The 26,630-nt window shown below is 33.7% G+C and overlaps 1 protein-coding gene across 1 annotated transcript in view; it reads right to left on the bottom strand.

The window, feature by feature from the left end:
- The window catches only part of DPYD (dihydropyrimidine dehydrogenase), a 916,336-nt gene that overhangs the window by 641,649 nt on the left and 248,057 nt on the right, over window positions 1-26,630 (bottom strand). The window contains exons 6-7 of the mRNA XM_040232247.1: window positions 9,905-10,101; window positions 5,056-5,137 (exon numbers count right to left, since the gene is read on the bottom strand). Coding sequence (XP_040088181.1) covers window positions 5,056-5,137; window positions 9,905-10,101 — 279 coding nt within the window. The remainder of the gene's footprint in view (window positions 1-5,055; window positions 5,138-9,904; window positions 10,102-26,630) is intronic.

Genomic DNA, 26,630 nt, shown 5'->3' with positions numbered 1-26,630 from the left:
TGAAAGCATTTCCCCTAAAGTCAGGAACAAGACAAGGGTGCCCACTTTCACCACTACTATTCAACATAGTTCTGGAAGTTTTAGCCACAGCAATCAGAGCAGAAAAAGAAATAAAAGGAATCCAAATTGGAAAAGAAGAAGTAAAACTCTCACTGTTTGCAGATGACATGATCCTCTACATAGAAAACCCTAAAGACTCTACCAGAAAATTACTAGAGCTAATTAATGATTATAGTAAAGTTGCAGGATATAAAATCAACACACAGAAATCCCTTGCATTCCTATACACTAATAATGAGAAAGTAGAAAAAGAAATTAAGGAAACAATTCCATTCACCATTGCAACAAAAAGAATAAAATACTTAGGAATATATCTACCTAAAGAAACTAAAGACCTATATATATAATGTTTTTAATGTAGGATTAAGGTTTACAACATATTTGGTGTGGAATTCTGTTTTTTAAATGAACTAGGTGATACCTGTTATTTAAAAAAAATACAGATAACAATGTACATGCTCTTCACATTTTTCTGATATAAAATTTGGCTAAATAGACCAAGTATTTCCAGAATCTCTAACATATAAAATAAGATAAAATAATTTTAAAAATAAATTCAGCTCTCTTTGGAAACAAAATTATTGTGTTGGCTATTAAAGCATATTGGTCCTCAGCTTCCAGTAGAGATAAGACATGACTTTATATTAGCTGTAACAAGCTATAATGTTTACTTCAAATAAGACAATGACAAATAAGATGATGTAGAGAATTTATCAAGAGGAATATTAAATATTTTTACTCAAATTATGAAGACAACTTCTTATAAATTTAGTTTAATCAAAATAGAATTCTATGAAAATATTGAGAAATGACAAATATACATATTTTACACATATTAAGAAAAATTAAAATCTTTATGCAGATTTACATTTTTAGCATTTACAAAATCATTAGAAATATTATAAAGACCATGAAAGAAGAATATTTATATCTACCTAAATTCTGAATTGCAAGACAAACAAAAAAAGAGCATTCAATCACAAAGATTAGTAACATTTTCAGACATAAGTACAACAGAAGAGTTTGCTAAAGTCCACCTAGGGTGAAATAACTGACAGTGTTTTATAATGACCTTTTATTTTAAAATAAAGAGTTTTATAAAAATGTAATAGTTTAGATGCTATTTCTTCCAAAGAATATTTCTTTATTGCACTAGGAATGATCTTTTGATGTGTAATCAGTTGAGAGTATACTTGACAAGTTAAACATCCTATATCCTGATGATAGTAAAGTAAAAAAAAAAAAAAAAGTGAATTCTATCACAAGAATACGGAAGCACATAAAAATATTATCCTAAAAGCTGTTTTAAAGTGGAAAAACAAAACTGAAATAATAATGCCAAAGAAAACATGTGAATGCTGATAAGAGTTTATTCAAGGGAGATTATCAACTTTTAATGGTTTACTTATTCAACCTAGAAAGATAAAAATTAAATAGGAATGCAATTAAAAAGGTTAAGAAAGAATAACAAATAAGGGTAAGGATAGCAGGGGGGAAAAATAAAGATAGAGTCAGCAATTAGTGAAGAAGGAAACATAAAAACCTGAGACTTGTTTTTTTCAAAGAATACATTAACTAGAGGAACCACTACCTAGTCATATCAAAAAAAGTTAACACACAATATGTAAGTATTAAAATGTGAAAGTAAACACCATCACAGGTACAGATGAGGTATTTTACTGTATATTGAAATGGTAAATCTATGCTAGTTAATTCAAAGTCTCAATGAAACAGAAATTTTATCTAGAAAAATATATATTGACCAAACTAGCATGAGAATAAAATAGGTGGAAGATTATGGAAAAAGTTTTTCAAAAGTCAGTTTTCTCTTTCTTACCAAAACACTTTGAGATATCATAAGGATAAAAATTTCAAATTTAGCAAAAACATAAGAATCAAGACAATATTCTTACCAATAATAAAATAATGAAATGCTTAGAAGTTAATTTTTATAAAGTTAGCATAACTCTATAACCTAAATCGATAAAATAACCTATAATCACAAATATAACAAAAAAACAAAATGAAGACTTTCAGTAGCTCTGAAACTCTACAGAGAAAGCAACAGAATCTGACTATTCTCTGTTGTATTACCAGTTTTAATATTCAGTGCATAAATATGTGAATGCAAAAGAAATTTTTTTTAACTCATAAAACAAGTCTAGTTCTAGATGTACAGATATAATAAAACAGTTGCAAAATATATATTTCAGTAATGCAAAAATGAATATAACTCAATTTAAATGGGCAGTTAAAATTTTTAATAACCTTTCTTCATTTAAATAAAAAATAACTACAGAAATGTTATTATTATATAAATAAATCTAGAAAAAGAAAATATTTATTCAGTATGATAAAAATATTATTTCATAGGTCTAAAAAGATGCCATGTATTATCACATTTACAACATACTAGAGATTCCAAAAAATGAAACAGTGGAAGAAAAAAGTGTATATATATATGTGTGTGTGTGTCTATATACATATATATATAATATACATACATATATATACATACAATGTACAAATAGAGTTTTATTGTAACACAATCTTTGATTGGAAAAATTCAGTTTAAAATAAATAATAACTAAATTATCAGCCATTAGGTATGAAATAAGTTGAAATTACTCAATAAGAAATTTAGAAGAACATAGCTGGGAGGGAAGATAATTAATTATGCTAAGTTTAGATATGATGAATGTATGTTATTTGGATGATAAATATGCTCATTAAACTAGTAAGAATACAGAACTGGAGTTCAAAAGAAAGATGGTACTAGAAGAATCCTTAGTACATAACTTGGCCAAAGTAAATTCTTAATAATTTTATCAAATAATTGAAACAAATCTAATAGAGAACAAAAAACAGGTAATATCCAAGATAATGCTAGATCACGAAAGCTAAAAATACACACATACTTATATAGATACATGCACATACATGCACAGTCACATACATACATATAAAAATATATCACATGCTGCCCAGGAGCCAAAGAAAATAAATCCAGAGAAAAATCCACTTCATTGCCAGTAAATTATTGTTGACTTTAAAATACACAGTGTTAGCTGAGAGGTAAAAACATGAGGCAGGTTATAAGAAGAATGTGGTGATGAGGAAAAAGTGATAACAAGAGATGACCATTTTTTAAAAGATATATCCTTTCACGGGTAGGTTTGATACGTCATAAAAGATGAAAGTACTTCATCAATGGATGCCAGTACTCAAAGCTGAAAACGAATCTTATTACTGTCTCTCTTCAGAATTGTACATAAAATTTACTGTTTACAAAGCAAGTTTGAATACTTTATTTCCTTCACATTTTAAAACAACCTGAGTGATGGACAAGATAGTATTAACCCCCTCAATTCAGGTTCTAATTATTTCTTGATAATATAATAAATTCATAGGGTTTAAACTTCAAAAGTACAAAATGATGATAAATGACTTCCTACACCTTCCCAAAGGCAATTTAGCCTACTGGATTATTACACATGTCCAGAGCACATATATTTTCAGGCATATATAAGCAGATATGTTTATAAAAGTGGTAATAGCATACTTTTCCCTTTGAACAAATACTGACCAAGGTGAAGGACATTAATTGACTTCATCAAGGTTATCTGACTATAAAATTAGTAAGGGACAAAACTGTAGCTGAAATGTACATTTTCTGGCACTCAGTGCACTGATTACTACTATGTCACTGTGTCTTGATGAGTTTCCTAGTAAGAGTAATGGGTATGCCCTACTTTATGCAACATATCCAGTATGGTAGAAATTGAATGCAATTTTATAATTATTTATAAGATGAATTTAGATGTGTCTTAAATTAATATTTGATTTATCTTCAATTTCAAGTATCACCTAATATATTACTTTGAGGTCTCAATAATCATTTCCTTACTTAATGAGATTTAGGTAAGAACTTGCATTCAAAATGAAAGACATTTAAAGAACTTTTCAGGATATATTTATATGAAGCAAGTAATCACCCTTAAATCTATTTTGAACATTATTTTGAACAGTTTTCATAAAGGTGTGCACATTTGTATTTCATATATGCTAGAAGATTTCTTATTTGGTGATTATATACACATTTCATCACCTAACCACTGCCAAATAAAATTAATTATAAGTATAAAAACACAAAATACTGCTATGAGTGTTTTTCTTTTTATTGGTCATTTTAATTTGTATTTCTAAATGCAAGAATCATTAATAGTTTGCTAACCACTTTTCAAAACAGTTTTTATATGTACTTATAATAATGCATTGTATAATTTATAATATTCCATTAATCTATTATTTTATATCTGTCATGGAAAGGTAAAAGTTTTGGAAAAAAATAGTAATAAATTTAGGAGAAGAGCCAGAATATATTCTTAAATATAATACAAAAGAATGGAAATTTCTAAAGCTATATCTAAAAGTAAAATGTATTGAGTTTTGATCATCTTTAAAAGAACAACACAATATTTATTTCACAAAACAATTAAAAATACAGAATTGTTGCTTTCTACCTTGCTGAATTGCTGTTTATATTGAAAAAGGATTATCACGTTAACATTATTGACATTATGCATATAGAAAATAAAATAAACCTCTGTAAGAAATTTTGTTCCAAATTGTGTAATACAAATGTTTCAGAGTTCACATAACTTCCACACACAAAAAAAAATGTGATTAAAGAAACCAAATCCTTCTATTAGCTGCACTGAACCCCTAAAGCAATTTAGGAATTTGTTTCTTACAGACAATTAATCACATGCAGGCGTGCCAGATGAGAACTATTGATTGCCCTTTTCCAGGCTAGTGGCATTCAGACAGTAGACAGACAAATGCCCTAAGCAAGGAGAAGCATCTTTCTGCTTCTGCCTGGTGTAGCTTTTAATTGTTCTTTCCTAAAGTGTGTGACATTTTGCTGTTAAGCTTCAATATGGAGCTTACTCCTTTCTTTTAAAGCAATATATAAATGTTATGTTTTTCACTTACCTTTACACCAAGGTCCTTCATAAGCTCAATCTCAAAATTTACTACATCATATGGTAGCCGGAACTGAGGGATTTCAGAAGTACTAAAAAAAAGAGAGAGAAACATTTGTGGAAAAATCAGCAGTTTAAAAATGCAACACGTGTTACTGATCAGTATTAAAGGAATAAGTATTTCTTCTAAGGGTATTTTCATAATGTATAAGATGCATGTGAGGAAATACACATTTTTATATGCATGACAAAATATGAATAGGTTATATACAAACAGTAAAAATTGATGTAAAAATAAAAACAATGAAAAACAAATACTGAGTAGAGAATTCATCAAAAGTAATTCCTACACATTTAAGTTTATCCCAATAGTTATTTGATCTATTTACTAGCAATTCCATAAATGTCTTAAGAGAAGAAAATCTTAAAAAATAAAAAATTATTTGAAAGTATACAGTTTTTGATATGTACATTATACATACATATGTATTCAATAACTATATAGAAAAGTAGATATATTTTCTATATAAGTACAGAATATGTATGCATGCATGTGTGATATGCATACTAAAAACTGTATACTTTTATATAGGAAAAACTATATTGCAAAGCAAAAGAGTTCCAGAAAAACATATACTTCTGCTTCATCCATTAAGCTAAAGTCTTTGACTGTGTGGGTCTCGAAACAAAGTCTGGAAAATTCTTAAAGAGATTGGAATACCAGACCACCTGACTTGCCTCCTGAGAAACTTGCATGCAGGTCAAGAAGTTAACAGCAACAGATATGGAACAATGAACTGGTTCAAAATTGAGAAAGGGGTATGTCAAAGCTATATATTGCCACCCTGCTTATTTAACATATATGCAGAGTATATCATGTGAAATGCTGGGCTGGATGAAGCTCAAGCTGGGATCAAGATTACCAGGAGAAATATCAATAACCTCAGATATGCAGATGACACCACCCTTATGGCAGAAAGCAAAGAAGAACCTGATGAAGAATTCTCATCAAAGAGCCTCTTGATGAAGGTGAAAGAGGATAGTGAAAAAGCTGGCTTAAAAACAACTTTCAAAAAACTAAGATCATGGCATCTGGTCCCATCATTCATGGCAAATAGATGGGGAAACAATGGAAACAGTGACAGACGTTATTTTCTTGGGCTCTAAAATCATTGCAGATGGTGATGGCAGCCATGAAATTAAAAGACACTGATTCCTTGAAAGGAAAGTTATGACTAACCTAGATAGCATATTGAAAAGCAGAGACATTACTTTGCCAACAAAGGTCCATCTAGTCAAGGCTATGGTTTTTCCAGTGGTCACGTATGGATGCGAGAGTTGGACTGTGAAGAAAGCTGAGCGCCGAAGAATTGATGCTTTTGAACTGTGGTGTTGGAGAAGACTCCTCAGAGTCCCTTGGACTGCAAGGAGATCCAACAAGTCTAGTCTGAAGGAGATCAGCCCTGGGATTTCTTTGGAAGGAATGATGCTGAAGCTGAAACTCCAGTACTTTGGCCACCTCATGCAAAGAGTTGACTCATTGGAAAAGACTCTGATGCTGGGAGGGATTGGGGGCAGGAGGAGAAGGGGACAACAGAGGATGAGATGGCTGGATGGCATCACCGACTCAATGGAGGTGAGTTTGAGTGAACTTCAGGAGTTGGTGATGGACAGGGAGACCTGGAGTGCTGTGATTCATGGGGTTGCAAAGAGTTGGACACGACTGAGCGACTGAACTGAACTGATTCTGCATAAAAAATAGAGATGCTAACAACCACAAAATCTTCTACTAAATTTGTCAACACAGTAATTCACAAACAGGGATTGTTTCTTTTCAAGCTGCTTGTGCAAATGCAATTAAAGTGTAAAAAGTTTATTTCTAGTCTATAAGTGAAGCGAAGTCACTCCGTTGTGTCTGACTCTTTGCGACCCCATGGACTGTAGCCCACCAGACTCCTCCCTCCATGGAATTTTTTAGGCAAGAGTACTGGAGTGGGTTGCCATTTCTAGTCTATACAGCTACCTAATATTTAAGTTCATATTTTTTAAACTAGCTCACATATTCGTTGATGTGTATATCTGAAAAAAAGTAAAGTGTTTATATATATGTTGCTAATAGATTATGTTTTTCCTAATTAATGAAGCTGTGGTAAAATGCCATTAAAAATAAAAGCTTAAATAATTCCAGAAAAATAATATGTTAGGTATTTTACTCTCCAGCAGAAAAATTTACAAAGTATGTGTGATACCTTAAAACTCAAAGTAGTGAAACATCAATACAGAAAAATAATTACTTCTGGGCTATCAGGATATTTATTCTTCAGTTTAAGCTTCATATCCTCTCTAAAAGGTCTTCATACTATGTGATATTTTTGCTTGATGATTTAGTTTAATAGTTTTATATTAATAATAGCTTACTTGAAGTTTAGCATATTGTCATTGTACCAATGTTGATATTTATATACCTATTAATACATATTTACAGGTGTCATAAAATGTAAAAATAACATAAATTTTAGTCACAATTTGATTTAATTTATTCTCTGATTATTAAATATGACAAATTTGTTTCTTAAAAAATAGTTCAGTAGCCATCAAAATTTAAATGCTAAGTAAAGCAACAGACATGCCAACTGAATATATTTTTATAATCAATGAGTTTCTTTCTCAAAATGACACACTTAGGGGGAAAAAATAAACTGAGTAATATTATCAAATTATCATGCAAATTCTTGCTCATTTTTACATCAAATGTTGTAAGGAATATCCAATCCCTGCTTAAAATAAATTTTATTTTTTATGATCCTAAATAAAATACATGTTACTATAAAGTTCCATTTAGTTTATAATTTTTAGGATTTTTTTTCCATTATAGGATATTACATGATATTGAAATAAGTTCTTTGTGCTACACAGTAAATCATTGTTGCTTATCTATTTGTAGAGTAGTTTGTATCTGTTAACCCCAAGCTCCTAATTTATCTCTCTCACCCTCCTTTTCCCCTCTGGTAACCATAAGTTTGTTTTCTATGTGAGTCTTGGTTTGTAAATAAGTTTATTTAAGTTATTTTTAGGTTTCACATATAAGTGATATCAATATTTGTCTTTTTCTGTCTCACTTCACTTAGTGTGATAATCTTTACTGTAACTTCACTTAGTGTGATAATCTTTACTGTGAATGCCAATATTTCATTCTTTTTATGGCTGAGTAATATTACATTGTATACATACTTACCACAGCTCCTTTATCCATTCATCTGTCAATGAACACAGGTTGCTTCCATATCTTGGCTACTGTAAAGAGTGCTGCTATGAACACTGAGATGCATGCATTTTTTTCATATTAGAGTTTTCATATTTTGTGGCTCTCTGTCCAGGGATGGAACTGAAGGATCATATGGCAGCTCTATTTTTAGTTTTCTAAGAAACCTCTATATTATTTTCCATAGTGGCTCCACCAAATTACCTTCCAACCAAGAATGCAGACCAGTTCTCTTTTCTTCACTACTTCTCCAGCATTTGTTATTTGTAGACTTTTGAAGGATGACCATTCTGACCAGTGTGAGGTGATACCTCATTGTCGTTTTGATTCACATTTCTCTAATGATTATCAATGTTGAGCATCTTTACATGCGCCTGTTGCCTTTCTGTATGTCTTTCTTAGAGAAATGTTTACTTAGGTCTTCTGCCCATTTTTTAATTGGGTTATTTATTTTATTTTATTTTGACATAGAGTTGTACGAGCTGTTTTGGAAATTAAACTCTGTTCGTCATATTGTTTGCAAATATTTTCTCCCATTCCACAGATTGTATTTTTGTTTTGTGGATGGTTTCCTTTGCTATGCAAAAGTTTTCAAGCTTGATTAGGTTATATTTACTTACTTTTGTTGTTATTTATTTTACCTTGGGAGATTGATCTAAGAAAATATTTGTAAGATTTATACCAGATAGAGAATGCTTTGCTTATGTTTTCTTGTAGGAGTTTTATGGTGTCATGTCTTTTATTTACGTCTTTAAGCCATTTTGAGTTTATTTTTATATATATGTTGTGAGGAAGTGTTCTAAGTTTAATGATTTACATATAGTTGTCCAACTTGCCCAACATCACTCATTGAAAAGACTGCCTTCTTTCCACTATATATTCTACAGAGTCCATTTATCTTAAATAAAGTAAACTCCATCCATTGTCCAACCCTGATATGAATATCTGAAAATCACTTATACACAGTGAATATTTTCCATACTAGTGTGTGGAACTTCAACGGAATAAATGTTTATGTGATGAATCCTGGTTTACAACAATGATGTTGCTTAATAGCAAGTAGTAATATGGTAGTTATGAGATAAAACACTGCATAAATGTACATTAAAATGGAACATTTTTAGTAGTCTCTAACTTAATTGCAATCAAATGCAAGACTTAAAGAGATTGGAGAATGAAAATCCATGACCAAGACAACACGTCTACATACACACTGAAATGAATCATCCAATATTCTGTGGAGGTAGGTTTCCCCATCTCTAATTTGCAAAACTCACATATATCTCCATTAAGGGAAAGATTCATAGGGATGAAATAAGCTTTCATATGATTGTTTCCTCTATTCATAAAATATTTTGCTGTGATTTTTCTTAAATTCACAGAACTAGAGAGAGAAATTTTAAAATAAATATCACTTAAAGCCAACTGCAAATTTAAAGTGAATGATGAAATCAAAATTTGAGCATTTGGAAAAAATAAAAGTTAAAATACCATCTGTGAACCTGAAGTTCCTATATGATTACAAACCACCAATATTCATAATTGTTTTACCCCATTATTGTTAACACTATGAACATGAAACAAATGTAGGAATTACCTTAAACCACCAATGTATTCTTGTTTTTCAAATATGGTGATGTCATTGTAGCCTAATCGAGCCAAGAAGGAAGCACAACTTATACTTGCAGGCCCAGCACCCAAAAGAGCAATCTTTGCAGAATAGGCTTCAGGCATTTTTTCTGGGGCAGGCAGAGAAGGATTCCTGATTTGTGGGATATTCATTGCTTTGAATACCTACGGAGAAATCCATTGGCATGGTTAAAATTTTTAAGATAGCTTTTACATTCTCAAATGTATTTTTAATGTTTCAAATCCACTTATGCTTTTAATAGAAATAAACATATTTTAAGTACTAACATAGGATATTTAGAAGTCATATTGGGTGCAGCTGATGACAATTTAGGCTCGACTAACTCTTTCTCAGTCTTTGAAATTTCTGCCTAAGTCACACTTGAGGGAAGCATTCCTGACTCACTGTCCCTACTCCACGACCTGGGCCAGCTTAAGCACTCCTCCTCTGAGCTCCTGAATCACACTTGCACACTACTGAGAAAATCACCCACCGTAAGTGTCATGTTTCCATGTTAGTCAGCGGAACATTAGTTCTTGAGTCAGAGAATAGGTCAGCTATAAAAATGCACACATATAACTTATTAACTGTTTTAAATATTGTAGACACATGTTACCATGTATAACCATCAGTGAGCACTATCCTAGCAAGTAGACATTCAGTAAATAATTTATGGCATCTGTTTCTGGTTGCAACAGACTAGTTTTTGAAGGATAACTTTTCAAAAATATGTTGGAAGCACTGGATAGCCTCTGAAGTAACCCTGACTAGAGGAGCCATGATCTCAGGAAAAAAAGAGAAGTGAGATGATACGATAGGAGTTAAATTTTATCCTGAGGGAATCGCTGACGTTTTAGCAAAATGAGGAATCTTGTAGATAGAAGACCAAGGCTCAGAAGAAAGAGCAAGAGAGATTTAGGTAATCTAGGACTAGAGTGACACAGGGTTTGGGGAATGTAAGAGGCTAGAAACCAGAAGCAGAAGAAAGTATAGAAAAGCTTAATTCTTACACTTCATAAGAAAAAGACTAAGAATATAAATAACAATTAAAAAGAAAAGTCTCTATAAAGCAGAAGGGGGACTTCCAAGGTGGCTCAGAGGTAAAGAATCCGCCTGGCAGTGCAGAATGCCCTGGAGACATAGGTTCGAGCCCTGGGTCGGGAAGATACCAAGGAGGGCAAGGCAATCCACTCCAGTATCTTTGCCTGGAGAATCCCATGAACAGAGGAACCTGCAGGGCTGCAGCCCACCCGGTCACAAAGAGTCAGACACAACTAAAGCAACTTGGCATGCATGCAAAGCAGAAGGGAGCCTTCTGCACTCTGATGGACCAAATGAAACAACTAGAGTACAGGAGTAGCGAAAGAAGAGAAAGTCCTAGTCAACATCTTAGCAGACAGATGAAACTTATGGAGGGTTATACTCTGCAAGTGGAGCAGACCAGAGGTAGACATGCAACCCAGCCTGAGTCAGCTCAGCTCCTGATTTAGATAAGGGTGATATGGTCTCACTCCTGTCTACCTACCAAATGAAATGGGGAACCATCTGTGGTAAATAAGTCAACCACAATGTCTACAAATTTTCATATACAAGGCTTGGCTTCTGATCAAAAATCCCAGGCCTGTCATTAACTAAGAACTGCCAATAACTCAGAAAATAGATAGATATGAATACATAATTCAGTACATGTTGTTATCACAAATGGACTTTATACAGAAAATCTACAATGAATTTATAAGAATGTGACTTCACCAGGAAACTTAAATTTGTGTAAAAAAAGAGAAATTTTTAAAAGAAGAAATTCAAAATTAAAATCAAAACCAAAATAAATGTCCTTAACAGTAATTTGAACAAGTGAGCAAAAATGGACTCATAAATGGAAGATGGGTCAGTATTTTGTTATTTTTCCATTTATTATTGCACCTGATTCCTCCCCTTCCCTTAGTTTGATAGCAGTGGTTTTTTCTGATGAAGTGAGTATTTAAATAAAACTTTGTAAACTTCATCTCAGAGGGCAATATATTTAGAGGTCTGGCTTTAAAATTACACTCTCGGGGTTGTCTTGACCTCTATAATTCTCATGGTAAAGTCCTTGAATAAAGACTTTAATATCTCCATGCATGAGACTCCTCAAACTGTAAACTGGGATCAGTAATAATGAAGGGATGGAGTAAAAGCAAAAACAATACCCAGCTGTGGATGTGACTGGTGATAGAAGCAAGATCCGATACTGTAAAGAGCAACACTGCATAGGAACCTGGAATGTCAGGTCCATGAATCAAGGCAAATTGGAACTGGTCAAACAAGAGATGGCAAGGGTGAACGTCGACATTCTAGGAATCAGTGAACTAAAATGGAATGGAATGGGTGAATTTAACTCAGATGACCATTATATCTACTACTGCGGGCAGGAATCCCTCAGAAGAAATGGAGTAGCCATCATGGTCAACAAAAGAGTCTGAAATGCAGTACTTGGATGCAGTCTCAAAACGACAGAATGATCTCTGTTTGTCTGCAAGGCAAACAACTCAATATCACAGTTATCCAAGTCTATGCCCCAACCAGTAACGCTGAAGAAGTTGAAGTTGAACGGTTTTACGAAGACCTACAAGAACTTTTAGAACTAACACCCAAAAAAGATGTCCTTTTCATTAGAGGGGACTGGAATGCAAAAGTAGGACATCAAGAAACACCTGGAGTAACAGGCAAATTTGGGCTTGGAATGCAGAATGAAGCAGGGCAAAGACTAATAGAGTTTTGCCAAGAAACTGCACTGGTCATAGCAAACACCCTCTTCCAACAACACAGGAGAAGACTCTACTCATGGACATCACCAGATGGTCAACACCAAAATCAGATTGATTATATTCTTTGCAGCCAAAGATGGAGAAGCTCTATACAGTCAGCAAAAACAAGACCAGGAGCTGACTGTGGCTCAGATCATGAACTCCTTATTACCAAATTCAGACTCAAATTGAAGAAAGTAGGGAAAACCGCTAGACCATTCAGGTATGACCTAAATCAAATCCCTTATGATTATACAGTGGAATTGAGAAATAGATTTAAGGGCCTAGATCTGATAGAAAGAGTGCCTGATGAACTATGGAATGAGGTTCGTGACACTGTACAGGAGACAGGGATCAAGACCATCGCCATGGAAAAGAAATGCAAAAAAGCAAAATGGCTTTCTGGGGAGGCCTTACAAATAGCTGAGAAAAGAAGAGAGGTGAAAAGCAAAGGAGAAAAGGAAACATATAAGCATCTGAATGCAGAGTTCCAAAGAATAGCAAAAAGAGATAAGAAAGCCTTCAGCAATCAATGCAAAGAAATAGAGGAAAAAAACAGAATGGGAGAGACTAGAGATCTCTTCAAGAAAATTAGAGCTACCAAGGGAACATTTCATGCAAAGATGGGCTCAATAAAGGACAGAAATTGTATGGACCTAACAGAAGCAGAAGATATTAAGAAGAGGTGGCAAGAATACACAGAAGAACTGTACAAAAAAGATCTTCATGACCCAGATAATCTTGATGATGTGATCACTAATCTAGAGCCAGACATCTTGGAATGTGAAGTCAAGTGGGCCTTAGAAAGCATCACTATGAACAAAGCTAGTGGAGGTGATGGAATTCCAGTTGAGCTGTTTCAAATCCTAAAAGATGATGCTGTGAAAGTGCTGCACTCAATATGCCAGCAAGTTTGGAAAACTCAGCAGTAGCCAAAAGGACTGGAAAAGGTCAGTTTTCATTCCAATCCCAAAGAAAGGCAGTGCCAAAGAATGCTCAAACTACTGCACAATTGCACTCATCTCACACGCTAGTAAAGGAATGCTCAAAATTCTCCAAGCCAGGCTTCATAATACGTGAACCGTGAACTCCCTGATGTTCAAGCTGGTTTTAGAAAAGGCAGAGGAACCAGAGATCAAATTGCCAACATCCGCTGGATCATGGAAAAAGCAAGAGAGTTCTAGAAAAACATCTATTTCTGCTTTATTGACTATGCCAAAGCCTTTGACTGTGTGGATCACAATAAACTGTGGAAAATTCTGAAAGAGATGGGAATACCAGACCACCTGACCTGCCTCTTGAGAAATGTGTATGCAGGTCAGGAAGCAACAGTTAGAACTGGACATGGAACAACAGACTGGTTCCAAATAGGAAAAGGAATACATCAAGGCGGTATATTGTTACCCTGCTTATTTAACTTATATGCAGAGTACATCATGAGAAACGCTGGACTGGAAGAAACACAAGCTGGAATCAAGATTGCTGGGAGAAATATCAATAACCTCAGATATGCAGATGACACCACCCTTATGGCAGAAAGTGAAGAAGAGCTAAAAAGCCTCTTGATGAAAGTGAAAGAGGAGAGTGAAAACGTTGGCTTAAAGCTCAACATTCAGAAAACGAAGATCATGGCATCTAAACCCATCACTTCATGGGAAATAGATGGAGAAACAGTGGAAACAGTGTCAGACTTTATTTTTTGAGGCTCCAAAATCACTGCAGATGGTGACTGCAGCCATGAAATTAAAAGATGCTTACTCCTTGGAAGAAAAGTTTTGACCAACCTAGATAGAATATTCAAAAGCAGAGACATTAGTTTGCTGACTAAGGTCTGTCTTAGTCAAGGCTATGGTTTTTCCTGTGGTCATGTATGGATGTGAGAGTTGGACTGTGAAGAAAGCTGAGCACCAAAGAATTGATGCTTTTGAACTGTGGTGTTGGAGAAGACTCCTAAGAGTCCCTTGTACTGTGAGGAGATCCAACCAGTCCATTCTGAAGGAGATCAGCCCTGGGATTTCTTTGGAAGAAATGATGCTAAAGCTGAAGCTCCAGTACTTTGGCCACCTCATGCCAAGAGTTGACTCATTGGAAAAGACTCTGATGCTGGGAGGGATTGGGGGCAGGAGGAGAAGGGGACGACCCAGGATGAGATGGCTGGATTGCATCACGGACTCGATGGACGTGAGTCTGAGTGAGCTCCAGGAGATGATGATGGACAGGGAGGCCTGGCGTGCTGCGATTCATGGGGTTGCAAACAGTCGGATACGACTGAGCGACTGAACTGAACTGAACTGGACTGAACTGAAGGCTGCTATGAGGAGTGAATGAGTTAATACATGCAAAGCTAATCTGAGTGTTTTTCCTCCCATCTGTAGTGAATGTCAGGGCATGGTGGAGTTATAACACATAGTAGGTATCCAACAAGATTTTGATTAATTTCACAATTCCTGTTCTCTGAACTCCAGTGATAGGCCTCAATAAATGAGTACCACACATAGTTCTTTCTCAGTGATACAAAAGGATGGTTACCTATCTGTTATTTGTAAGGGAATAATCTTCTTGAGGAGTATTTAAAATAGATCTCCTTGCATAATAGTCCTGTGATTTCTGAATTTTCACCCATCTGGAAAGGGCATTCCTTTCATCACTCCATATTGACTTTATTATTATTTCCCCTATAATTTTCACATTTTGAGGCAAGGGAGAAATTATCCTGATTTTAAAGACTGAGACAGAGAGATGCCAGTATTTCACTTGGGGGTGATTTTTCCCCTAAGCCTCCTCACATTAAGGAGACAGAAAGAGTATAAATTTCTAATAACTAGATAGTCCTCTCTAAATGGAAAAGAACATAATATGGTAAATGCAAAGACATTTACCAACTCTAATCTGAGGGTAAGTTTTTCCTCATTTTAATCTTTCTTTCTTTCTAAAATGACCCACAATAAAAACAAACAGAAATATTTGGTAGCTATAATTCTTCCCCAATTGCTCTACTTGTTCTTATTAACCAAGAAATACCACATGTAAACCATAGGGAAATCATGACAAATAAAATATTTTTGGAAATTTCAGAATATCTCCATTTGAAGGATATATGGTAAAAGGTTAGCTGTAGCCTATACATCCCATAAGAGTGTTATATTTTTGCAAGTATTTTAACTTGATTTTATTATAGAATAAAACATAGTTTCTGGTCATTTCTAAAGGGATATTATTTCATCATTGTAGGTCTAAGAGAAATCTTAACACAAATAATACACTGGTTTTCACTTCACTGGTTTCAATTTCTTTGAGTTATTTAATTAGCAATATGCCAGTCTGGTTACCTTTTGAATGCCTGAATGGAGAGAGATTGTTATTTGTGCATCCAAAAGTACGTTACCTCAAATTACATGGCTTCTAGGAGACGCTTCTATGTAATTTTCCTGATAACGTGCTTCCTTTTGTGAAAGAAGTCAAAAGAAACATTGAGTACATAGTATGCCCTGCACTCATCCCTTGAAAAGAAATATTCTGACAGTTTCTGCACAACAATTAAACAAGGGACACTAAAAGTGGGAAGTATATTTTAAACATATCTGAAATAAGGAAAACTTCATACAATGGTACATTGTTAGTTAATTATCAATTCATTTAGTGATTTTTTAAATGTTGCTTCATTATTATCTTATTATTAAAAGAGTCACTGCTGTAATACATATCTGGCATGCTAAAAATATTATATGATGCAAAATCAGAATGTTCTGTTCTATTCAATTTTCACCTTAATTTAGTAAATATCTTTATGTGCCCTCTAGACACAAATATGAGTAAGACAAACATAGTAAGTAGTTCCCTGGGTAACAGAAAAATCATATGTCTTAAACACAGAAAAATTATTACAATGTAATCTGCCAATGCGTAGGGTTCATTTTTATACACAGTGCTCTTGGAACCAGTGAGAAAGAAAACTTATCCGAGAAAGGAAGAAAAATAACACCTTAACTAAATCTTTAAAAAAATGACACGTTATTGTGGAGATTTTACCTCTCTAAATGTCAGCTCTAAAATTCAGAGAGTAATAATTATTTCAACAACTTATTGTGAAGACTGAGTAAATCAATGATGATAACCTCCAGAGGTTAACACTTTCTCTTTTTAAGGCACTCTCTTGAGTGCTTAACCCTTTATATCTTCAGCCTCCCAAACTCTTCAAAGTTAGGTACAATTGTTCATTTTATGCACAGCAGAACTGATTCCTAAATTATTGTTATACATTATGGTTCATATTTTTATTATGATTAGGCTATGTGTTCTATTCATGCTTTAAGGCTACAATTGAAATAAATGGTTGACAAAAAACAAATCAGAAGCATAGGTGTGTATACTTTGGTTGTGAGCAACTCTACCAATCCAAAATCATATGCAGGTTCAAACTAATCAGTACAAACACTTATGTGCCTTCAGGGATTTGCTCATGCTGTTCTCAGTGCCTTGAATTCTCACCTATTCCTCACTCTACTGGACATGATGTATGCCTTTCAGGACTCAGTTTAAATTTCACTTTATCAACTCAGCTTACCCTCCCTGATAGGTTAGGAAATCTGTTAGGTTTCCTAGCTACTGGCTCCCACCGTACTGTCTGACTGCTCCCCTCAGCACTTCATTATAATTTGCTTAATAGTCTGTCTTTCTCAGTAAGCAATAAGCTACCTGAGGGTTAGCATCATTCTTATCTTGTTCATCACTGTGTCCTCAGCACCCAGACACTGCAAGCATCTAGTTAGTCTCTCAAATATATTTTCATTGCTGGGGTTGGAAAATAAAGCTGTCGGGGGCCAGGCAATCCATCTTACAGCTTGCTGGGGATGAAAGGAGAGCAGGCAGGCAACAGAGAGTGACGGAGGCATGGTAGACTAGAGAGATCTTCCCCCATTCTGTCAGCTCCAATTGCTTGCTAACATGATTTTTCTAGAAAAATGATTAACTACTTAAGAATGATTAACTACTCATAAGCAATTCAATAAAATAATAAAAGAACAGTAATTAGAAGGCAGCTGTAACTGAAATATACAGGTTATTATATGATATGGCCAGATAATCATTTACTAATCTATGTTCAAAGAGTCAGGTTTTCTTTGTAGGCCATCATCATTTTTGCTTTCATTTGTATTATCTGCATTATCTTTCTTCCATTTTTTTTCGTAATTTACCACCCCACCACCACTAAAACATCCCTCCCCAACCTGTTTCCTCTCTCTCTAGCATCTTAAAATGAAACCCCCTTATCTTTATCTTTTTTGTTATAAACATGTAAAATCACAAATTTTCATTTAAAAATAACTTTGGCTACATTTTATGAGTTGTCAATGGAATTTGTGTTATTCAGTCTAAATATTTTATAATTTCTATTGTGACAACCTCTTCAACAAATGTGCTTTAAATCTGTTGTTATTGCCTTCATTTCGATAATATTTTGATATTTTAAGTTCAGTTCAGTCACTCAGTCATGTCCGACTCTTTGTGACCCATGGACTGTAGCATGCCAGACTTCCCTGTACATCACCAATTCCCGGAGCCTGTTCAAACTCATGTCCATAGAGTTGGTGATGCCATCCAACCATCTAATCCTCTGTCATCCCCTTCTCCTTCTGTCTTTGATATTTTATATGTAATTTAGTTGTGTTGTAGGAAAAAAATGTAGTCTGTATGTATTTAACTGAAAACTATACACACACACACACACACACATATATTTCTGAAAGTACATGGTCAGTTTGGATCAATGTTCTTTCCACAGGTGCCTGAAAAGGTCACACTCACTCTATTAGCTGGATACAGAAACTTTTATACATTTATTAAATCAATCTAATAAATTTAATTCAAATAATTGTTAAAAATTTTAAGTAAAGCCATGTTGTAATGTATATGTAATTTTAAGAATGTTTATTCTTTTCATTATTTATTTTTCTCTTTATTTTTATTAATATTTTTCTCTGAAAGTCTACTGTTGTTACATATAAATACCACTACATTAACTTTTTATGGTTAGTATTTGCATAGTATTTCTTTTTTCAACACATTATTTTCAAGTTTGCTACAATAATGGCTTTCTCTTCTAAACATCGTATAGTTGCTTGAAGTATTCATTTTTAATCCGTAATAGAGCCTCTTATGTTTTAATAGGTAAACTTGATAAAAGTAAGTTTTGTGGTTAATAATATATTTGCATTTATTTCTTCTATCTGCCTTGTGTTTCCTGTTTCCTATGCTTTGTATGTGCTCGTCATGCTCTTGATTTTTATTTTCCCTTTTCTGTCTCTCACTGGATTAAGTTTTCTACCATCTCAGCCATCTTTGTTTCTATGACTGCTTACAAATTACAAATTGTATTTCTAGATTTTATGTGATTACCTTTTTAAATTTTTAACACAGATATTTCAATGTTTTAAAAAACATATTCCCAAGTTATCAAGTATTTCTCTTCTCTCAATACAAAAGGTCCTTAGCACCCCTGACTACCTGACCCCTGACTCCCACCTCAAACACCTTCCTTGTCAATTTTATGTAAAATTTTTATCTCTATATTTTTCACACCCCAAAATGAGTTGTCATTCTTTTCTACAGTCAATAGTTAATTTTATTTATGACTATATTTTTCTGGTTTCCTTGCATCATCATTTCTTACATCCCTCTTTCGTTCCAAGTTTGTCTCAATCATGCTGAAGAATAACTTTTTTAAGAATTCTTATAATAAGGTGAGTGACAAACCACCTTAGATTTTAAATGCTTACAATATCTTTATTCATGTTTGTATTGTTAAGGGAGAAATACAGTTCTTTATCCTAGTACTTTAAAACACTGTGTTCTTGGCTTCTAACATCTATGGATACTAATGAGAAGTCTGAGGGCAGATTGTTGATTTTAGAATAATCTTTTCTTTTTTTTCCCCCTAGAAGCTGATTCTTTCAAGAACCTTGGCATTTCACAATATTACAACTGTGTTCTAAATGAGGAACTTATATCTTTCCTTTCTTTTGGAAAACCATCTACAACTGCCTTAAGACTACTTTAAGACTGCTCTACACCAATTTCTAACCCAGTTCTAAATTTAAAGTTTTACTAGTATTTTTATTTCAGTGAATATTTCTAATCAACTATTTCATATCAAATTCAGTTTTATTAATAATTTTACCTTATTTATGTAGATATTATTTTCTATTTATTTTAAAAGGCCTGAATATGATATTGTTTGGTTTCATTAGGATAAAATCATCTATAGTTTGAGTCTTTTGATTATCACTGGTTAACTAATTTTTTAAACTGGTTGAACTAGTTTTTCTAATGTTGTTTTGAACTTTAGACTTTAGATTTACACTGAGAGAAAATTTTCTGTTTTTGCACTTACCCTTCTGCTTCTTACATCAAGTACACAATAGCTTCCACCCAGTATCACTCCTCTCCCTCTCCACCACTGCAGAACCAAGTCTCTTATTGGAGGCCCAGAGCTCCAGTGTCCAGGTAATATTTACAGACAATATAGAAGCAAGTTATTGGGCCACTAGGCACATGCCTAAAACACTGAGACATAGCCCTCTGCAGCTTCATACCAGCCCAAGGCCTGTTCTTTTTTTTTTTTTTTTTCAAACTTTCTACCAGGGGTAGTTGAATCCAGTTCTCTACCATGCATAAAGCTTTTGGTACCTACTGCCCGATAGCAGTCAAACTCCCCAGCAGCCCCTGATGGTTTGCTTATGTAGAGACTAGCAGACAGTGGTCCAAGTCCCCTTTCTACTGTTGAATGTTTCTATACTGGGGCTTTCCTAGTAGCTAAGTGGTAAAGAAACCACCTGCCAAAGTAGCAGATGCAGGGTCTATCCCTGAGTAAGGAAGATCTCCTGGAAAAGGAAATGGCAACCCACTACACAATTTTTGCCTGAGATAATTCCACGGATGAAGGAGCCTGGAGGCCTACAGTCCACAGGGTCTCAAAAGAGTTGGACATGACTTAAGGGACTAACCAACAATAACAACAACATTTCTATACCACTTCTGGCCCCAAAAGGTATTTATTTATCTACATTTTTATTCTTCAGCTATTCATTTCCTTGTGTGCTTATCATGTGTCATTTATCATTACCATTTGGAGCAAACGGGTATTTAAATTTTAACTCACAGCATCATGGTTCATGCTGATACATTACTACTGCTTTATTCATCAAATATATTTATGAAAAACTACATTTTTTAAGTACTTAAGATTCAAATCAGTGAAAGTCCAGCCATCTACACAGTAAGGTGCCCCCAAGAGTATATGTATTTGAATGTATAAAGAGCAAATTCAAAAACTTTAATAGCAAATAACCTTAAGAACCATGCGGTTTTGGTAAATTTAAATATTATTGTGCCAAATCACTGAAACTTATTTTTTATGTGTTAAAATTCTAGATACTAATGTATAGCTTTAAGTTAAACTAAAATTTTGTGATAAAAATCATCTAGCAATCGGTCCAGTCATGCAGTCTTATTATCCATCACTGTGCCAGCACGGAGGATATTTAATAGATTTCCAAAGATTTTTGGAAAACAATGTCAAATATTTAAATCTATCAAGACATTATTCCTCCATATTAATCACTTCATTAAGACTGAAAGGGGAGACACAAATGAGGCCTGAACAAATTTTATTTTTATTTGCATCTCCAAGAGCCATGCTCTTGATTTTATTGATATGAACTATTGATTTTATTAATGTTTAAAGCATATTCATTCATTTTAGAAACACTTTTTTTTCTTTTATGTGAACAGTACTCAAACTATTTATAACACTTTTAAGATAAGAGTAGTATTGAGAAATTTTATCAAAGATGATATAAGTTTGGGACAATAAAGAAAGTGTGAGGTATCAATCTAACAACTATTACTAACCCATATTCCATTTATAGGTGAACTGCAAAAATATTAGCCATAAGTACCATTACCCACAAAAATTGTTATTTTCCATTATCATGATAATGTATCTTAACAGGCACGTGAACTGGCAGATCTTACTGATCACTTTGCCAAACTGTGACATAAATGTAATTGACACATTCTCAAATTTACTTACAGACCAGTTATCACAAAATCAAGGTAGGTTTTCCTAATGAAAACTTAAGTCCTAATGAACTTAAAAACTTAAACTTCAGGACTATCAACTGCATAGGCCTCTTCCAAGGCCCTGCATTGATGTATATAGTACTATTCTGTGTAATTCTTCAAAGAAGGGACTCAAAGTTTATCACCTCAGGCCCCACAAAACCTGAATACTGGCTGTATAATAATCCTTCAATGGCAAGGAAAAAAGAAAAAAACAAAAGCTTTTTGGTAACATGTACAAATAAAGAAAATTACTAAGCCATGTATATTCATCTTACACAACCTAGTTTAATAGTTGATTCTTGTATAACAGAAAATGATGTAGCGACCTCATTTTGGCTTCCCTGGTGGCTCAACAGTAAAGAATCCTCTGCAACATAGAAGAGCCTGGGTTCAACTGCTGGGTTGGGAAGAACCCTTGGAGAAGAAATGTCAACCGACTCTAGTATCCTTGCTTGGGAAATCCCATGGGCAGAGGATCCTGGAGAGCTATAGTCAGTGGTGTCATGAAAGAGTCAGACATGACTACACGATTAACAACAGCAACAAGGCACAGTAATTGAGGTATTTGTGGCTGAGACAACAAGGTATAACACTGGGAGCTTGCAGCCAGAAAATCCAAGTTTACTTTGACTTTGTAATAATGACCTAATATTAGATGGGGCAAGTGAGGTTTGTGAAATAAAAGGAATTTGAGGCTTATTACTCTATATCTGCCTTTTATTACATGTGAACTTGTGTGAGCCTCTTGTTACTCACACATACAATGAGGATGATAACATTTATCTAGAGGGTTATTTTGAGTATCATCAAGTTCTAAGTACAGTACCTAACACTGTCCAGGGCTAAAGGAGTTTGTCTAATTAGCCATCAGTTTAGAAGCATTTTGATTCTTCATTTCCTTAAGCCCAAAATGGGGAAAATATTAGCAAGTTTACACATCTTAATGGTTATCAATATTTTTAAAAGAGATATTACAAAAAAGCATTGAGGCGCTATGCAAGTATACAGCATTATGACTCTACATTTTCCTCCATCTAATCCCGTTTTTTTTTTGTACTAAGTTCTACTCACCTCCGGAACCAAACAAGAAATATTAATGGAGATTGGATTATTAGTCTAAAGAAGCTAATGTAAATGCATATGCCTTATAAGTCACTACGGAATCTCAGGACATGTAGTATGTAGAAGCAGCCTACAACAATGCTTAATTCTAATCAATGCTCAATCAGTGTTTGTTTGATTAATTAAATCCTTACCTACTGGGAGTGTAATACACTTGGTGTTCATATAAGCCAGTTTTCTTGGGATAGTGCTGGTTTGCTTCTGCTGCATTGCATTAATTGTTAACAGTGTTCTCATTCATTTTCCAGTCTTTTGCATGACTAACTTATAAAGCAACTGACATAAGACATAGAGTATACCTAATCTCACATTTCAGTTTATGTGCTTTTTTGCAATAATTGATTTTAATATGAGGACTACACCTAATTTTTTATTCTTCTATACTTATCTATTTGATAGATGGGAAGATGCATCACAAAAATACATTATTTGAAAAAAGACATAACATTCTATTATTTATTAGTGTACATGTGTCTCTACATCCTCCGCCAAAATAACTGTGGACATCAAAAGTTTAAAGCCTCTAGCGACTCCATGTTCAAGTTGAAGATGCCGTAGGAATATTTGTCCTATTAAAATAATCACTAACTCAAGTAATCATATTCCTTCTTCACTCACAATTCTTTAAACTATTGACTGCAGCATTTAACAAAACATGCTGATGTCATTCAAATAATTTTACTAGTTTATTTAATGTAGCCTCTTAATGTAGCCTCATAATACCTGATTGTTTGAACTATATCAGTGTAGTTTTTATTATTTGACCAGTGCTTACTCACTGGTCAATTTGATCTGAACTATGCCTATTCAATAAAATATAAAAATAAATACAAATAGCAAATGATAGTGTATAAATAGCATATGATGATGGGAAAAAATAGGGTATTTCAAATGAGAGCTGATATAAAAGACCTGAAAAATACAGTTAAAGAAAAATCTAAAGAATAACTCAGTTCTGTTCTTAACTAAAAGTATAAAAAGTAAATTCAAAGTACAGTGCAAGGAGTATATGCCATGAAAAACAGTATGTTTAATGGGTATTAATATAATCCCATAGAACATTTACTGTGAAAAACAAGTACTGTTTTCTGATACCAATTTCATAATCTAATGTATTCCTAAAAATTCATAATTGAGACAGCAACCTTAAGTACTAATCCTCTGAGCCTCATTCATTTGAAGATTTAAAGTCAAACTTTAGAACCTTGGAATTTTAATTTTTCTAAATTGTTCCTAAAACTTTTTAACATCACTGGAAAGGAAGTGATTTGACATGCAGTTAATTCTCTATTTATAGTTATTTTTCAAACTTTGGGAAATTAGTAGAAAGATGCATTCTTCCTTATCCTTTTATAGCAATTCATTAGTTAAATTTGAGAGGCAATGAATGTCTAGTTAGTTATTTAAATGTGATAAATATATGATTTCTTAAGAAGTCAACTAAATTATCAAAGACATGTCAAAATAAAAATTTCAAGTATTATATCCATGTAGAGAAATTTTAAGACCCTGATGAAATTGATAAGAAAATCCACAGCAAGCTATTATTTCCAAATTATTTATTTGAAGCACTATTGTTATACATAACTGAACTAAGAAAAAACTGCCCCCTAGAGAGATCTAGAATCATTCTGGAGCCTGTCTGTCTCACATGTATGCAAAAGTGTATGAAGCAAAGTCACTACAGATGTGGGGACACCATAGAACTGACAATACAGGACAAAACAAAAGTAGTTAAAGTAGCTGGTCTCCTGATCCTCCTCATGCTATCCTTTATGTGATTTATTCCTTTTCTACTACATACTACATACATTTCTATTACATGTCCTAAATCATATGCCCATGTTTAAATGGAAAGGTATCATCTAAGGTATGGATTTAAATAATAAAGGTAGACTATGGAGTTGATATTTCAAAAATCACACATATATTATAGGAATATATACACATATAAATTATAGGAAAAACGTTTTTGAAAAATACCATACTATTTTACTCTGCTCTCCTAACCTTTGCTTAATTTGGTTGAAAAATAGATTTATAATTCTTTAAAAGTCAAAAATCAATCATTATTTTATCAAACAAACAAATTATCTGCATCATGTTCAGCTTTTACTTAAGTACTCCTATCAATAGTTTAGTAGTTTGAAAGAGTAATGGTATTTGCATACTATTATTTATAACATTATTTAATATTTTTATTTTAGAATTATTTTTAAAGTTATACTCTTTATAGTGGCAGTCAATTAATTCATTGCATTATGCTTATTATTTTCAATGAGTTGATTTCGTGTTAGTTTCAGGTTATGTGTGTGTGTACGTGCTCAGTCATGTCCGACTCTTTTGGAACCCACTGACTGTAGCCCTCCAGGCTCCTCTGTCCATGGGATTTCCCAGACAAGAATTCTGGAATGGGTTGCCATTTCCTACTCCAGGGGATCTTCCAGACTCAGGGAATCTTCCAGACCCAGGGATCAAACAAGCATCTCTTCCGTCTCCTGCACTGGCAGGCAGATTCTTTACCACTGTGTCATCTAGGAAGCCCTAGTTTCAGGATACGGCATAGTGATTCAGTATTTTTGCAGATTATACTCCACTTTAGGTTATTATAAAATAATAATTTCCTGTGCTAGATAGTATATCCTTGTTGCTTCTCTATTTTATACATAGTAGTTTGTATCTGCTAATCCCGTATCCCCAATTTGTTACCCCCATTCCCTCTCCCTTTTGGTAACCACAAGTTTGTTTCCTATATCTGTGAATCCATTACTGCTTACCTTCACAACAACCTTGACTGTTGGGTAAATTTAAGTAAACAACCCTTTAACAGAACTCTCTAAAATAAATTGCCCTAAGTGGTCAACTTAAAACAAAAAAAAAAAAAGAAAAGCCTTCCTATGTAGTTCCACTAGGAGATTTTTATTTATAATTTGATAGATATATTTGAAGCCACAGTAATAAGAAGCATAAATGGAATGTAATAAGAAGATACATTCCTATCTAAATGCCATGAGTCTCTTAAAATGCATCTAATACCATCCTAATCTATGCTATGTCTGAAATAAGTAGACTTTGCTCTGGAAAGCAGTGGTACAACTTCATTAAAACAAACAGAGTTCTCAGAGGAATGGTGTTTCCCTTTCTCTCCACTCTCCCCACCCCCCTTCACTGTTTCCTTTCTCTCTTTTCCCCTTCTCCCCTCTTCCTCCCTCCCTCTCTAGTCCAAACCACAGACAAGTAACATTATTTTAACTGATTTTGCTTTGAAATGCAGTGTTAGTTTATATAGATACTGTGTGACCTTTTACTTACTACATCCTTGCAAGCCTGCCCCGTTTTAATGAAGAAACAATGAGTCCCCAAAGAAAAATGTGGAAGAATTCAAGTGAATCTTCTCCATCAACTAGGGATTGTCTCAGGTTGTAAAGATCATACCTTGCACTGGTCAGGTAAACTAATGCAATTTTGAATCTGGTAGGAAAAGAAATTAAATCCAAGAATTTATTGCAACAACTCACAACCTCAAATTGTTTCTATTTTCTCACTCCCAGGAGCCCTTCCTTAGAATTAACCTGTCAGAAAGCAGGAAGGGAATAAAAACCTGATTTATTACTAAAAGCAAAGTAAGATTTAAGCTTGAGGGATATTATGAGAAGGGTCCT

This window comes from Oryx dammah, unplaced genomic scaffold (genome assembly GCF_014754425.2).
Source record: "Oryx dammah isolate SB20612 unplaced genomic scaffold, SCBI_Odam_1.1 HiC_scaffold_28, whole genome shotgun sequence".
NCBI classification, from domain to species: domain Eukaryota; kingdom Metazoa; phylum Chordata; class Mammalia; order Artiodactyla; family Bovidae; genus Oryx; species Oryx dammah.
The sequence above is the reverse complement of the archived record's forward strand: the minus strand, read 5'-3'. Positions and strand labels throughout refer to the sequence as shown.